At 37.3% G+C, this 15,054-nt stretch overlaps 1 protein-coding gene across 1 annotated transcript in view; it reads left to right on the forward strand.

The window, feature by feature from the left end:
- Positions 1 to 548: 548 nt before the first annotated feature.
- LOC134343749 (serum paraoxonase/arylesterase 2-like) overlaps positions 549 to 15,054 on the forward strand; it is a 66,819-nt gene continuing 52,313 nt past the window's right edge. The window contains 4 exon segments of the mRNA XM_063042491.1: positions 549 to 622; positions 3,990 to 4,064; positions 5,602 to 5,656; positions 14,599 to 14,703. Coding sequence (XP_062898561.1) covers positions 549 to 622; positions 3,990 to 4,064; positions 5,602 to 5,656; positions 14,599 to 14,703 — 309 coding nt within the window.

The raw sequence follows: 15,054 nt of genomic DNA on the forward strand, positions 1-15,054 counted from the left end.
CAATACTACACTCATTGGCCTAATCTCAAGTAATAATGAAGTAGCCTAAAGAGAAGAAGTCATCACCCTGACACAGTGGTGTCAAGAAAACAACCTTTCCCTCAATGTCGCAAAAAAAAAAGGAGCTGGTTGTGGACTACAGGAGGAATGGAGACAGGCTAACTCCTAATGACATCTATCAATCTGGGATTGAGAGAGAGAATGTGTGTGTATCTGCACTCTACCCTTGCCTGGCCATTACCCTAACCCGAAACTTCCACATTGACCTCCAGAATGACACCCTATCAACCCCGCTCTCCGTTTTTTTTAATGCAAATACAGTTCTAAATCCAAACTATCAAGTGAAAACAAAACCTAAGTACTACCTTTATTGTTAATTATTTGGAATGAAGCACGACTGTTTCCAGATGACCAGGGATTAATCGTGACCACGGAGGAGGGTTTACTTTCAGGGAATTTCAGTCAGTTGTGCGGCAGCGGTGAAACACAGTCCACTCTCTGTTAGGTCTGGTGATTGCCTGCTGGAGGAAGGTATACCTCGTTTGATTATGGGAAAGGTACTGTGGTGCACCCTTCTCGTCATCCTCCTCGCCTTGTTTGCCCACTGGTTGTTCGATCTCTGGTAGGTGGTGCAGACCTTTTCTGAGGCGTGAGACAGACACCGGGAGTGGAAGTTCAGAGGTTAGACACCAGGCTGAGACCACGACCACAGCTCTCTGTGGGACTCAAAGTTAAATTATTATTTTGGCCAAACACAAGGAGCATTTGTGGCCTGCCTCGGATCTCTCCTCCCCATCGCTTGGCGCCGCACGATACAACTGCAACTCATGCCCAATTTCTGTGTAAAACTCTCCGAACACCGGAGCGGAATGACCTCTAAATCAGTCGGTGTAGTACCTGGCCAATGCCGATAGCATTGGCATAGTTACTAAGTATTTGAAAGCAGAAGGTGAAGAGTTACTGAGTGGCCTCTATAGCTCTGGGGCAACCATGCTGACACCATGTCAGTGACATTTTCTTCGCCTTCTCCACACCTGCCCCCACCATTTCTGTAACTTAAAATTAACCTTTTCTCTTCTCTCCAGTTCTGTCCATGGATCCTTGTCCTGGAAGATTAGATGCTGCCTAACCTCCCAACTGCTTCATGTTCTTGGTAATCTGCTTTTCCCACATCTGCATAGTTCTTATTTTCATTTGGTGTTATTATTTCAGTAGGGTGTGATTATCACCATCTTGATGTAATGAATCTTCTCTCAGGCTTTTCCAAAGAAAAGAATCCCAGCCTGTCTAATTTTATTCTTGCAGCACAGTCACCCTTACTAAAGACTATTTTATAAATCTTTTCTAGACCATCTCTAATGCCTTTCCATCCTCCATAGTACGGTGACTTGACTAAACCAAAAATATCTGATGAGGATGGACGTAATGTTACTGCTTTTATACTTTGTGCTTCTGCTAATAAAAGCTCAGAGATGTATGTGATTTGCCCTTTCCGTTTTAAAAAAAATCAAAAGAACCACAGAACCTGGACACTGACCAGATGAATTTTCTAAACATTTACTGTTTTTATTTCTGCCATTTTCAATAACTTGTGCATCCACACTCTCAAGTTTCTCTGTTATTGTATCACTTCGAGAATATACTGTATTCCATATTGCATCACACTGCAGATTTAGAAATGGTGGCCCCCAACACCTTGGGAATACTAATATAAATTCCTGGGAATACTATTACAAATTTCCTCCAGTCCAAACACGGCTATTTACCATGGCCCTTACTCAGTTACTTAACTAACCATTTCCATTTTGTGAAGGTAGAATGGACGGACCTTGTTTATTTTGTATTGACTTGGAATGAGAAGTAACATTTGCCACTATGCAGTCCTCTGATACCATTGAGATCCAAAGGGTATTGAAGGATTATGGTCAATGTTTCTGCTAATTCCTCTTGTACTTCTCTCAATATCATAGAACATATCTCATAATATTTCTGATTACTCACTTTAAGTCTGTCAACATTTCTACTACTTTGATTTTTAATGTATCTAATGGTTTAATGTTCTCCATTATTGCTTTAGAAACACCATCATGATTATGTGCCATGACATATGATATAGGCGATCATGATGACCATGATTGTTCTTGGCAAATTTTTTACAGCATTGGTTTGCCATTGCCTTCTTCTGGGCAGTTTCTTTAAAAGATGGGTGACCCCAGCCATGATCAATACTCTTCAGAGATTATCTGCCTGGCATCAGCGGTCACATAACCAGGACTTGTGATATGCACCAGCTGCTCATACAGCCATCCTCCACCTGCTCTCGTGGCTGCATCAGACCCTGATCAGGGGTGTGAGCATGTGCTACACTTTGCCCCAGGGTGACCTGCTGAGTGAAGGAGATCCTTACACCTACTTTAGTAGAGAGTTATCTCCACTGTGCTACCTGCTTTCTAACACCATCTTTCCCAAATAAGACAAATACAAAGTGCTATATTTAGTATCCTAACATTGTCATTGGCATTCATAAGGAAGTTCCCTTTTCGTATATTTAGTAAGCCCCTTTTCACCAAGTATCCCCCCCCCTGAATACTTATATCCCCATAGCAGAGTTTCAGATTCCTATTTACTTGATTTCTGGTCAAGATGGCGTCTGCATACATTGCTCCTTTGGTTGACATCTTCTGGTTAGATCATGAAACCATATATTTCACTTCTTTAATGTCTTTTACGTTTGTTTTTTGTCTTAAGAGTCTTTTTGGAACTGTTGGAGCCTGTGATTTGTAGTTTGGAGATTGTTTGGCTGTTTCAGCACTCTGCGGTCTCACAGGGGATTCCAGGAGGTAGAGACAGCGTGTGGGAACCTCGTGGTGAGAAGGCTGCAAGCCTATGTTTGACTCCATTTCACCGATTAAAGTTCCCATAGTTCACTGATTAAAGCAATAAAGGGGAGTTGAAATGTCAGCTCCCTGCTTTTTTATCGCTCTGCTGCTGAAGAGGGTAGACTACCTTTTCATTGCTGGTGAGATCGCTCTGCTATGGAGAGGAGAGACTGCCTTTTTATTGCTAGTGAGATCATTCTGCTATGGAGAGGGAGAATGTTGCCCAGATTGTCCATTTTGGATGTGGACTTGGACTGTGGACTTTTTTCAGTCTTATGGTTTTTTTGTATTCTGTGTTTTTTGTCTGATCTTTCTTTTTGTGTGTGTGTGGGGGGAGGGGGATTTGGGGGGTTGAAGTGTCTGTTCCATTTTTGTTTGTTTTTTTGTGCAGGGAGGAGGGATTTGGGGGTTGAAGTGCCTGTTCCATTTTTTTTTGTGCAAGGAGGAGGGATTTGGGGGTTGAAGTCCCTGTTCCATTTTTGTTTGTTTTTTTTTGTGCAGGGAGGAGGGATTTGGGGGTTGACGATCCTGCTGCCCGTCCTTCTTGGTTTCATGGCTATCTGGAGAAGAAAACATTCAGAGTTGTATACCTTGTTAATAAATTAACCTTTGAACATATCTTTGTTCCTCATTTTAATTTTCACTTCCCTGGTAACTCTGTAGTAATAGCTTTGTTTTTGCTAGTATTTGCAATCCGACACTTGCCGTAAGCAGTCCTTTTTCTCATTTATATTCCTCTGTACCTTTTTCATCATCTATGGAATTCTGTTCTACATTTACTCTGCATGAGGTTGTGCCACAACTGTACCTGAACCATGTCTTCTTTAAAAGTTCTGTTATTATATTGCCCTGTCCAGCTTTTGATTCCAACTTGCCCGGGCTAGATCTACAAATTTCATGTCACATGCCGGTGGTAATAAACCTGATTCTGATTCTGATTCCCATCTTTTGGAAATCAGCCTTTGACCAACTTATTACTTCGGATTGCATCTTCAACTTTTCCACGGCTAAGCTAACTCTGATCATTGTCCTCTGGACTCTCAGTCCATTTGACCCACTCATTCCCTTGCTGGTTTCTAAACTGGCTGTGTTGCTTCTTTCATTTTGCAGCAAGAAATTGGGTGTGTTCAAAGAAGTGGCTTCAGTTGAACCTGGCAACTGCCATCTAATGAAAGGAATTGGTAGGTGGTTCTTTGTTCATTAAAATTGGCTATAAAATGAGAGGTTGTGAAAAGTATAAGTTCTTGCAGTGGATGAATTATACCAGGATTAAAATTTCAGTAATTGTATAGGTGATTTTGTATTTTACTAGTTTCTCTGCAGCTGGTGTCACGTCCCTGAAGCTGACTATGCAGTGTTATGAACTCCTAATAAAATGGTCGTAATCGCCAAGTTTTATGCCTCATTCTTGACTTCTGAAGAACGTCTGGATTAATATCACCAGATCTAACAAACCTGTTAATTAACCTGCTTAAATTATAGGTGTAAGTAGACTAGTGAAAGAATAGTTAAGATAGGAATATTTGCTTTCATTGATTGATGTTCAAGAACACAGATTCATTTGTACATCAACATATCCCAGTCTATTGCCATTTATAGAATAGTTTACTCTTCTGTTTTTCATATTAATATGGCTAACTTTACATTTGTTAATGTTACCTTGCACCTGCCATTTACTTGCCTACCTGCTCAACTTGTCTAAAACACCTTGAAGCTTTTTTGCATCCTCCTCATATCTCTCAGTCCTGTATGTCGGCATCTCTGACTGTTCCCTTCCTTAAACTTGTATTTTAAAACTTTGGATGCAACACATTGAAAAATGGCAGTTAAAAAAATATCTGTTCACCCCTCTTTAAATATTTGCATGTGATTACATTTATCCCAAATCGCCAGTCCTACATCTGTGTGGATACTATCTGGAGTTGGTTTCTTCCAAACTGAAATTTGCTGACTGTTGCTAAATTTGCATATATCCGTGACATCAAGTCTATTAATTTTGATTCATGATGTTTCCAAGTCTATAAATGTAGATATTGCTTTGTGTGTACTTGAGTTCCAATCACCATGGTCGCTGCAATCTGAAATAAAAATGAGTGATGCTGGTTAAGGGTCTTTGACATGAAATAATTTTTTTTTCTTTCAAAATCATTAACAAAGCATTGTCTTAGTACTGACTTCTAAAATACTCCACTGTACACTTTCTTGCAGTGTGACAAACAATTTTATCACTTCTGTTCTCTTTGCTTCCAGTTACTTAACCAATTTTATGATTGTAGTGCTCTTGCCCTTGTATTCCATGGATTATGAGCATGATGATAAGCCTGGTATGGAGCACTCTCTTAGAAGCATTCTTCTTGAAAGTCCAAAAGCATCGCACTAATTACGGTGATTCTTTCTATTAACCCAAAAAAAACGTGATAGCTAGAATATGTGGGGACAGAAACATTTGCTGAAGAATATTAACCTTTATATTAAGACCATTTTTTGGAGTCGTAGAACATGGAAGCAGTTCCTTTGGCCCAATTCATGCATGCCAATGAAGATGCCCATCTAAGCTAGTCCTATTAAAGCTATCCTTTTCTGAACCTTCTGCTGAAACATAAGTGACCCGTACCATGTTACTCCTGAACTGCGCATAATCTGCAGGCCAGTGTGTCATGGTTTTGTCAGTTCTCCTTTGTTGCCAGACAGAGAGTGAACTGAAATATTTTCTTGTTTCAAGGTATGGATCTGAAGATATTAGTGTTCTTCCTGGAGGTTTGGCTCTCATCAGCTCTGTGAGTCAGCACTTAATATCTGATAATTATTAAATAGTTTCAGAAGAAACATCTAATTGGAATTGTTTTGAAAACAAGCTGTTCAGTTTTTCTTCAAGGTTTTTTTTTGCTTTGTTTGCAGTATGTTCACTTTTCATAAACCAGTGTACGTGTTTGGAAATTAAATAGGTTTGCTTTGTCGTAACTGGCCTCAGTTAAATAGGAATTGGATTCAAGGGATGTTATTGTTTCTCAGTACTTGGCTCATTTGTTACCCTCCGATATAAAGTTCACTTGAAAGCACACAAGTTCAGAACAATCTTTGGGGAAGGGGTAAATCAATATTTGGGGAAATCTTCTTAGTAGAAAAAAAATTAAAACTCAAGTTCAGGAAATGGATATTTTGTAGAAGCACCTTCATCTGGGTTGACAGATTTTATGTTGAATATGATAGTTCATGTAGAGCATCTGGAATAAAGCCTTGTCCACACAAGTCAAAAATGGCCAGGGAATTCCACCGGAGCCAACATGAATAGTTGTGGACTAAAAGTTCTCTGCCTTGTCTTTACACTTAAAGGTCTTTTAAGTTTTTAAAATAAAAAATTAAAAAGTGCGTTATAAACCTACAACTTGATAAAATAAACTAAAAGGTATTTACTTTTCAGGTATTTACTTTTTGTTTGTTTTTTATTATTAAGGTTAGTTGAATAAACTGTTAATGAAAAATCATTATGACTTGGAACATTAAAAGAAGGTCAAATTCATTTTATTTTTTCTCTTACCTTATCTCCCATTAAGGTCTCTTGGTCCCACTGAATCATTCAGTACTGTGTCGAGGTGACCAGTTAAAACCAATGGGTGTGCTGATCCTTTGCCAAGCTTGACATGTATAAGATCTACTAGGAGATTCCTCATTGTAAATTCCACTGATTCTTTTTTTTTTTTTTTGGTAATATAATTTTTATTGAGTTTTCAAAAAGAATACATGAAAAGATAAAATCTACCCTCCCCCCTCCCCTTAACCCTCCCCCCCCCATATATATAGTCCTACCTAAAAAGAAAGAAAGAGAGAAAAAAGAAAAGAACCGCCTGGGTATTGGAAGGTTTCCACATGCTCCATGGGATTCAAAATAAATTTGGTGTAATTATTCGTTACTTTCCCCAAGGGACCAAGGTCTTTATCGGAGCACTTAAATATGCCATCCTATCTTTTGTAAATAAGGGCGCCAAATATTCAAAAATGTTACATATTTATCTCTTAAATTATAAGTAATTTTTTCGAGTGGAATAGAACTAGCCATTTCATTATTCCAACGATCCATACTTAAATACGAATCAGATTTCCAAGTAACTGCTATAGTCTTCTTAGCTACTGCCAATGCAATTTTTATAAATTCTTTCTGATATTTATTCAATTTAAGTTTCGGTTTTATCCCTTCAATATCACCTAATAGAAATAATACAGGGTTATGTGGAAGTTGAGTTCCAGTAATTTGTTCCAATAAGACTCTTAAATTTATCCAAAAGGGTTGAATTTTAAAACAAGACCAAGTAGAATGTAAAAAAGTACCAATTTCTTGATTACACCGAAAGCATTTATCAGATAGATTTGAATTTAATCTATTTATTTTTTGTGGTGTAATATATAATTGGTGTAAAAAAATTATATTGTACTAATCTAAGTCGAACATTTATTGTCTTTGTCATACTGTCAAGACAGAGTCTTGACCAATTTGTTTCATCAATATTAATATTCAAATCTGTTTCCCATTTTTGCTTTGACTTATGGGTTCCTTGTTTAATTGTCTGTTCTTGAATCAAATTACACATACAAGAAATAAATTTTTTAATTTTCCCTTTTTGAATTAAAATTTCAATTTCATTAGGTTTTGGCAAAAACATTGTTTGACCCAGCTTACCTTTTAAGTAAGCCCTTAATTGAAAGTAACAAAAGAAAGTATTATTAGATATTTTATATTTATCCTTTAATTGTTCAAATGACATCAATATACCTCGTTCAAAACAATCTCCTATAAATTTAATCCCTTTTTGGTACCAATTATATAAAAGTTGATTGTCCATTGTAAAAGGAATAAGTCTGTTTTGAAACAAAGGTCTCCTTGCTAATAGAGATTTCTGTGTTTCATTATCAACATTTATCTTATTCCATAAATCAATCAAATGTGTTAATATAGGAGATTCTTTCTTTTCCCGTATCCATTTAGATTCCCATTTATATATAAAATCTTCAGGTCTATTTTCTCCTATCTTATCTAGTTCTATTTTAATCCATGCTGTTTTTCGATCATCGAAGAAAGATGCAATAAATCTAAGTTGATTTGCTTTATAGTAGTTTTTAAAGTTTGGAAGTTGTAACCCTCCTAACCTAAATTTACATGTCAATTTTTCCAATGATATTCTTGACATTTTACCTTTCCAAAGAAATTTTCTCACACATTTATTTAACTCTTGAAAAAATTTCTGTGGCAATTGTATTGGTAATGTTTGAAACAAATACTGTAATCTAGGAAATATATTCATTTTTACAACATTGACTCTACCTACTAATGTTATTGGTAGTATCATCCATTTGTCAAAATCTTCTTGAATTTTTTTCAACAGCGGTAAATAATTAAATTTATATAAATTCTTTACATCATTATCAAGTCTTATACCTAAATACTTTATACCATTTACCGGCCATCTAAATTGGGTTACTAATCGACATTGACTATAGTCTCCTTTAGTAAGAGGTAAAATTTCACTTTTATCCCAATTTATTTTGTAATCTGATACCTTCCCATATTCATCCAATCTAGAAGATAATTTATGTAACGAATGTTGTGGGTTTGTTAAATAGATCAAAACATCATCGGCAAAAAGATTGATTTTATATTCCTCCTGATTAACTCTAAAACCCATAATATCTGGATCAATTCTGATTAGTTCTGCTAATGGCTCTATCGCCAGTACAAATAAAGCAGGTGATAATGGACAACCTTGTCTAGTTGACCTTTTTAACTGGAATGGTGTTGAAATTTGAGAATTTGTTACTACTTTAGCTTTAGGGTTAGAATTTAAAGTTTTAATCCAATTTATAAAAGATGTTCCTAACCCATATTTTTCTAATACTTTAAATAAAAAATCCCATTCTAATCTATCAAATGCTTTTTCTGCATCCAGAGCTACTACTATACTCTTCTCATCCCTTTTTTGTGCCAAATGAATTATACTGAGTAGCCGGGTTACATTATCTGCCAATTGTCTATTTTTAATAAATCCTGTTTGATCCATATGTATTAATTTTGGTAAATATTTAGATAATCTATTCGATAAAATTTTTGCTATTATTTTATAATCCGTATTCAATAAAGAAATAGGCCTGTATGATGCTGGTTTTAAAGGATCTCTGTCTTTTTTTGGCAATACTATTACAATCGCTGTTGAAAAAGATTCTGGAAGTTTATGTATTTTTTCTGCTTGACTTATTAGTTCCATAAAAAGAGGAAATAATAAATCTTTAAATTTTTTATAAAATTCAGGTGGAAAACCATCTTCTCCTGGAGATTTATTACTTTGGAGTGATCCTAAAGCTTCTTCAACTTCTTTTAATGTAAAAGGCATATCTAATCCCTTCTGTTCTTCCAAATTCAATTTTGGAAGAGAAATTTGTGATAAAAACCTTTCTATCTCATTAACATCTTTGGGATTCTGATTGATATAATTCAGAATAGAAATTTTTAAAGGTTTCATTTATTTCAAGAGGTTTATAAGGTATTTTATTTGCCCTTGTTCGAATTGCATTTATTGTTTTGGAAGCTTGTTCTGTTTTCAACTGCCAGGCAAGAATTTTATGTGCTCTCTCACCTAACTCATAATACCTTTGTTTAGTTCTTATAATTGCTTTTTCCATTCTATATGTCTGAAGCGTATTGTAACTTCTTATTGACAAGTTGTCTTCGTTTTTCTTCTGACATATATCTTTGAGATTCTTTTTCTATTTTTGTAATCTCTTTTTCCAATTGATCTAGTTCTGCCATATATTCTTTCTTAATTTTAGACATATAACTTATTATCTGGCCCCTAAGATATGCTTTCATCGCATCCCATAATATAAATTTATCATCCACTGAATGAAAATTTGTATCCAAAAAAAATTGAATCTGCTTTTTCATAAAATCACAGAAATCTTGACGTTTTAATAATGTTGAATTAAATCTCCATCTTTAAGCCACTTCTTCCTTATCAGCCATTATTATTGTCATTAATAATGATCTGATAATATTCTTGCTTTATATTCCATATTTTTCACTCTGTGTTGAATATGCATTGATAATAGAAACAAATCTATCCTTGAGTAAGTTTTATGTCTATGGGAATAGAACGAATAGTCTCTTTCTTTAGGATTGATTCTTCTCCATATATCAATCAAATTTAAATCCTTCATCAATGATAAAGTTAAATTTACTACGTTCGATTTTATAACAGCCTTGGTTGATCTATCTAAGACTGGGTCTAAGCAAAAATTAAAGTCTCCTCCAATTAATATTTTTTCATGTGCATCCGCCAAATTCAGAAAAGCTTCTTGTATGAATTTTGCATCATTTTCGTTTGGTGCATAAATATTCATAAAAGTCCATAATTCAGAAAAAAGTTGACAATGTATAATCACATATCTCCCCGCAGAATCAGTTATTACATTTTGTATTCTAATTGGTAACGTTTTATTGATCAAAATTGCTACTCCCCTTGCTTTTGAATTAAATGAAGCCGCAACAACACTTCCCACCCAATCTCTTTTTAATTTCTGATGTTCTGTTTCTGTTAGGTGTGTTTCCTGTAAAAAAGCTAAATCTATCTTCATTTTTTTAATATGTGTTAAGATTCTTTTTCTTTTCACTGGTCCATTAAGCCCATTAACATTAAAACTCAAAAAATTCAATAAATTAGTCATTATTCTTAACAAAGTTACTCCAATCTAAAACATTACTTATCTTCTCAACTCTCATAGTTCCTTGGGGAATCTCTTTAAACTTCACCATGTTGCTATGTGTTTCCCTCCCAACCTTCCAGGTAAAAAGAAAAGAAAAGAGAGAAAGAATACAAAAAGAGAAAAAACAAAATACCCCCCCACTAATGTTGTGAATGAAAAAATACACAACACTACTCCCCTCCATTTTACGGGTCATGGCAAAAGCCACGCTTGCACACATGATTAGCGTAGCAATTGGTCAGTGCTTCTTCCAGCTCCCCCGCAACAAAAAATTATATATATATATAGGCAAAATTAATGTTACTATTCCCAACTAATATTCCTCCAGTTTTAACCTTTCTTACCCCCCTCGTATAATTAATGATATATTTATGCATTCATCCAGCTTCAAAAATCCAACAAGTCCATTCTTTAACCCAATCTTCATCTTCAATCTATCTCGCTCCCCTGGATTTGTTCTTGTATCTGGTGAATATTCAGAGAATCTCACAAAAACTGCTCTGCTTTCTGATAGTCATCAAAAAATCTTTTTTCTCCACCAGGCAAAAAAATCTTCAAGGTTGCAGGATAACGCAGTATAAATTGATAACCATGATCCCATAGGGTTTTTTTCACTGGATTAAATTTCTTCCTTCTCTTCAAAAGTTCATAACTTATATCAGGGTAGAAAAAAACTTTGTTCCCTTTAATTATCAATGGCCCTTTTCTATCCTTGGCAGCTCGAGCAGCTGCCTGTAGAATCCTTTCCTTGTCTTGAAATCTTAAGAATTTTATTAAAATCGATCGTGGATATTGGTCATCTTTTGGTTTTGGTCTTAGAGCTCTATGTGCCCGCTCAATTTCAATTGGTCGAACCTCCTCTTCCATTTGCAAAACATCCGGGATCCATTTTTGAAAAAATTCTATTGGTTTTTCTCCCTCCGTACCTTCTTTAAGACCAACAATTTTAATATTATTACGTCTACTGAAATTTTCCAACATGTCCACTTTCTCCAAGAGTCGATTTCTTTCCGAGTTCCAGACAAGCAGATCACTTTCTGTTTTTCCCACTCTATCATTCATAAGCCCCATTGCTCTTTCCATCTTTTGAAGCTTCTTATCCATTTTGTCCTGTCTTTCCATAACTTGATTATAGCACATCTTCGTATCTCTAAGCTCTTCTCTTACTTTTCTTAGTTCAGCCGTTAATTGCCTCTCTTATGTCTCTATCAACACTTCCAATCGCTTCAAATTCTTCCTCCTCTTCTTCATCTGTGTTCTCTGCAGAATCCAATTCTGACTCTGAGTCACTTTCAATTGCAGTGGCTGTCGGTTCTTGTAGTTTGCGTTGTGTCGATTTGCGCATGCGCTCTTCTTTGCGCATGGGCATTTCCGGTGTCTTCGAAGAACCCGTTACCACCGCCATTGCTCCCTGTTATACCGAAGGAGATCCAACCTGAGTCCGAGGCTCCAAAGTTGCAGTAGGCCCTTTTTTCTTCCCCTCTCGCGGCTGTTTCGCAACAGCAGACTTCTTTTGTTGCGGTTTAGGAGGCATACCGTAAAGTAGTCTTACAAAGTTTATAAATAGTTTTCAGAAAATATTTATTAACTTTGTTTTGTTTAAACGGTACTTTACTGATTTGTTGCGGGAGAGCTGGATTTACACGTCTCAATCCCACGTCATCACGTGACGCCCCCCAAATTCCACTGATTCTTGAAGTCCATCTTCCACCACTGGAATCCAGGGGAGATTGCCAGTGAAGCATTCAGGAAGATTTGACATTCTGAATCTATTAGTAGAATCATTGTGCTGCCATGTGAATAAGAGAGAGATAAGTCCCAAATTTCCTGATGTTTAATAAAGTGCCTTTTTTTCCTGTGGAGCCATTAATATTCAGCAAGATCTGGCACGATATAAATGGTTCCTAAATCTTTTGTAGTAGAACTGCTTCACCTTTCAACAACCATAAAGAGAAAAAAAGCCAGTACAAATCCATTGTTTAAACAAGCTTAAGGAAGAAAACACAGACAGAAATGTGATCTTATTCGGTATTTTGTCATCCTGGTATTTAAAAAAAACTTCTGTTGCTGAGATACTCAATCATCTAATAATACTCCACTGAAATTGAAACCTGCTCATTGTTCCATAATAATATTGATTATGATAATTTTACAGCTTCAAACTATTGGTTCATGTCTCCCCACATGTTTATGAAAATGCCTTTTATTGAACCATTCAAATTTCAGAACTAAAAATGTTCATGCTTGGCTTTCCTAACAAATGGCGATTGTTTCTTTTCTCAAATATATAATGTCCCAAAAGATTCAAATAAAATTTAAAAGTTCACTAGTTTTCTTTCAAATAAGTAGTTTACAATATTTTTTTTTGTAATTCATAGCAGGAGGCAGATTAGCTAGTGACAGAGTTTGAATGAGTATTTGCACCATATTCTGCTTTGATATAAGCTTATTGATTGCTGCATGGGAGACTGGGTGGAATTGAAACACGGGCAGAGGGAGCGAAAGGAGAAGATCAAGGTGGATAAAGAGGAATACAGGAGAGAGCTGGAGAACATGCTTGGGCAGAGTGGCACACAGGAGGTGCGGAGAGGCATGAGGAACATCACTGGCTTCAATCAGCCCTGAATGGGCTAATAATTTAAACCAATTCTTCAATAGGTTTGACAATTGTCCTCCTGTTCACACCCTCCTCAGCACAGCAGCCCAGGTGCCGATGCACCCAATGCCCTCAGCACCTTTGCCTCCACTCCTCCCTCCTCCCCTCTCCAGTTCAACATGTGGATGAACCACACAGGCTACCACTGTTTACATCCCCTCCTTGCCCTGCACCTACCATCCACACATCCACATGCGATCTGCTATCGTCCAGATCCACACCTCTCCCCCAGCCTCCACCTTCCACCAAATTCCCAGTCATCATGGACTCACCTTCACTACTGAACAGGTGAGAAGGGCTCTGGGGAACTCAGAACGGCAAAGCATTGGGATTAGATGTGTGAACCCCCAGGTCCTGAAGGAGAAGTTCACCAGCGCATTTCCAATCTGAGTCTCAGCCTGGAAAGTGTCCCGACTGTGTGGAAAACATCATATAGTGCTCCCAGTACCTAACAAGGGATAAATCAAAGTCTTGAATATCTACTGTCAGGTGGCCCTGACTTCTCACATCATGAAGATCCTAGAGAGGCTGGTCCTGGCTGACCTCCAACCCCTGGTCAGATCAGCCCTTGATCCCCTGCAGTTTGCCTACCAAGAGCACATTGCAGTTGATGTTGTCATCTACCTGCTGAACAGAGCCGACTCCCACTTGGATAAGCAGGGAAGCACTGTGAGGATCATGTTTTTTGATTTCTCAAGTGCTTTCAATACCATCCAGCGCTCATTGCTGGAGAAAAGCTCCATTCAATGAAGTTTGGCACTTCCATTGATTCTTGGATAATGGACTACCTGACTGGCAGACCACAGTTTGGGCGACTTCAGAGTAGTGTGTCATATATGGCTATAAGCAGCACTGGGTCCCCACAGGGGGCAGTATTGGTTCCCTTCCCATTTACCCTGTATACTTTATATTTTAGGTACCACACTGAGGCAAGTCATTTCTAGAAATTCTCTGATGACCCAGCAATAGTTGGGTGTATAAAGGGAGAATGAGAGGATAAATATGGGGCCCTGGTGGAGGACTTTGTCAAATGGTGCAAGCTGAATCATTCACAGCTCAACACCAGTAAGACAAAGGAGATGATGATGGACTTTAGGAAGACTAAGCCTGCACTGCTCCGTTACCATTGATGGTGAGGAGGATGTGCACATTGTGAAGACCTACAAGGAGCTGGGGGTGCACTGGATGACAGACTTGAGTGGAGAACCAACACAGAGGCTGTGTTCAAGAAGGACCAGAGTAGCCTCTACTTCCTGAGGACACTGAAGTCCTTCACATTTTCTACCAGTCTGTTGTTGCAGTATATTCTTCTAGGTGTTGGTGTGCTGGGGCAATGGCATCAACGTGGGTGATGCCAACCGGCTCAATAAACTGATTAGAAAGGCTGGCTCAGTTGTAGGAATCACACTGGAGACTGTGGTAGAACAAAAGACCCTATGGAAAATCCTGAAATTTTGTACAATGTTTCTCACCCTCTGTACGCCACCTTGGCGGAACAGAGGAGCACTTTTCGTAATAGATTAAGATAACTGTGCTGCTCCAAAGAGCGTTAAATGTGGTCATTCTTACCCTTGGCCATTAGGCTCCATAATGAGTCAACCTTTAGCCAGGGAAGTGATGACCCCCTCCTGTTGGACTGTTTGAGGTAACTTAGTTATTATTCTTTCTTACTTCTCTTCTAATATTTGTGGACTTGTATACCTGTGCACTTGTAATGCTACTGCAACACTACAATTGGCCTATGGATCAATAAGGTATATACTTATCTAT

This window comes from Mobula hypostoma, chromosome 3 (assembly GCF_963921235.1).
Source record: "Mobula hypostoma chromosome 3, sMobHyp1.1, whole genome shotgun sequence".
Taxonomy (NCBI): domain Eukaryota; kingdom Metazoa; phylum Chordata; class Chondrichthyes; order Myliobatiformes; family Myliobatidae; genus Mobula; species Mobula hypostoma.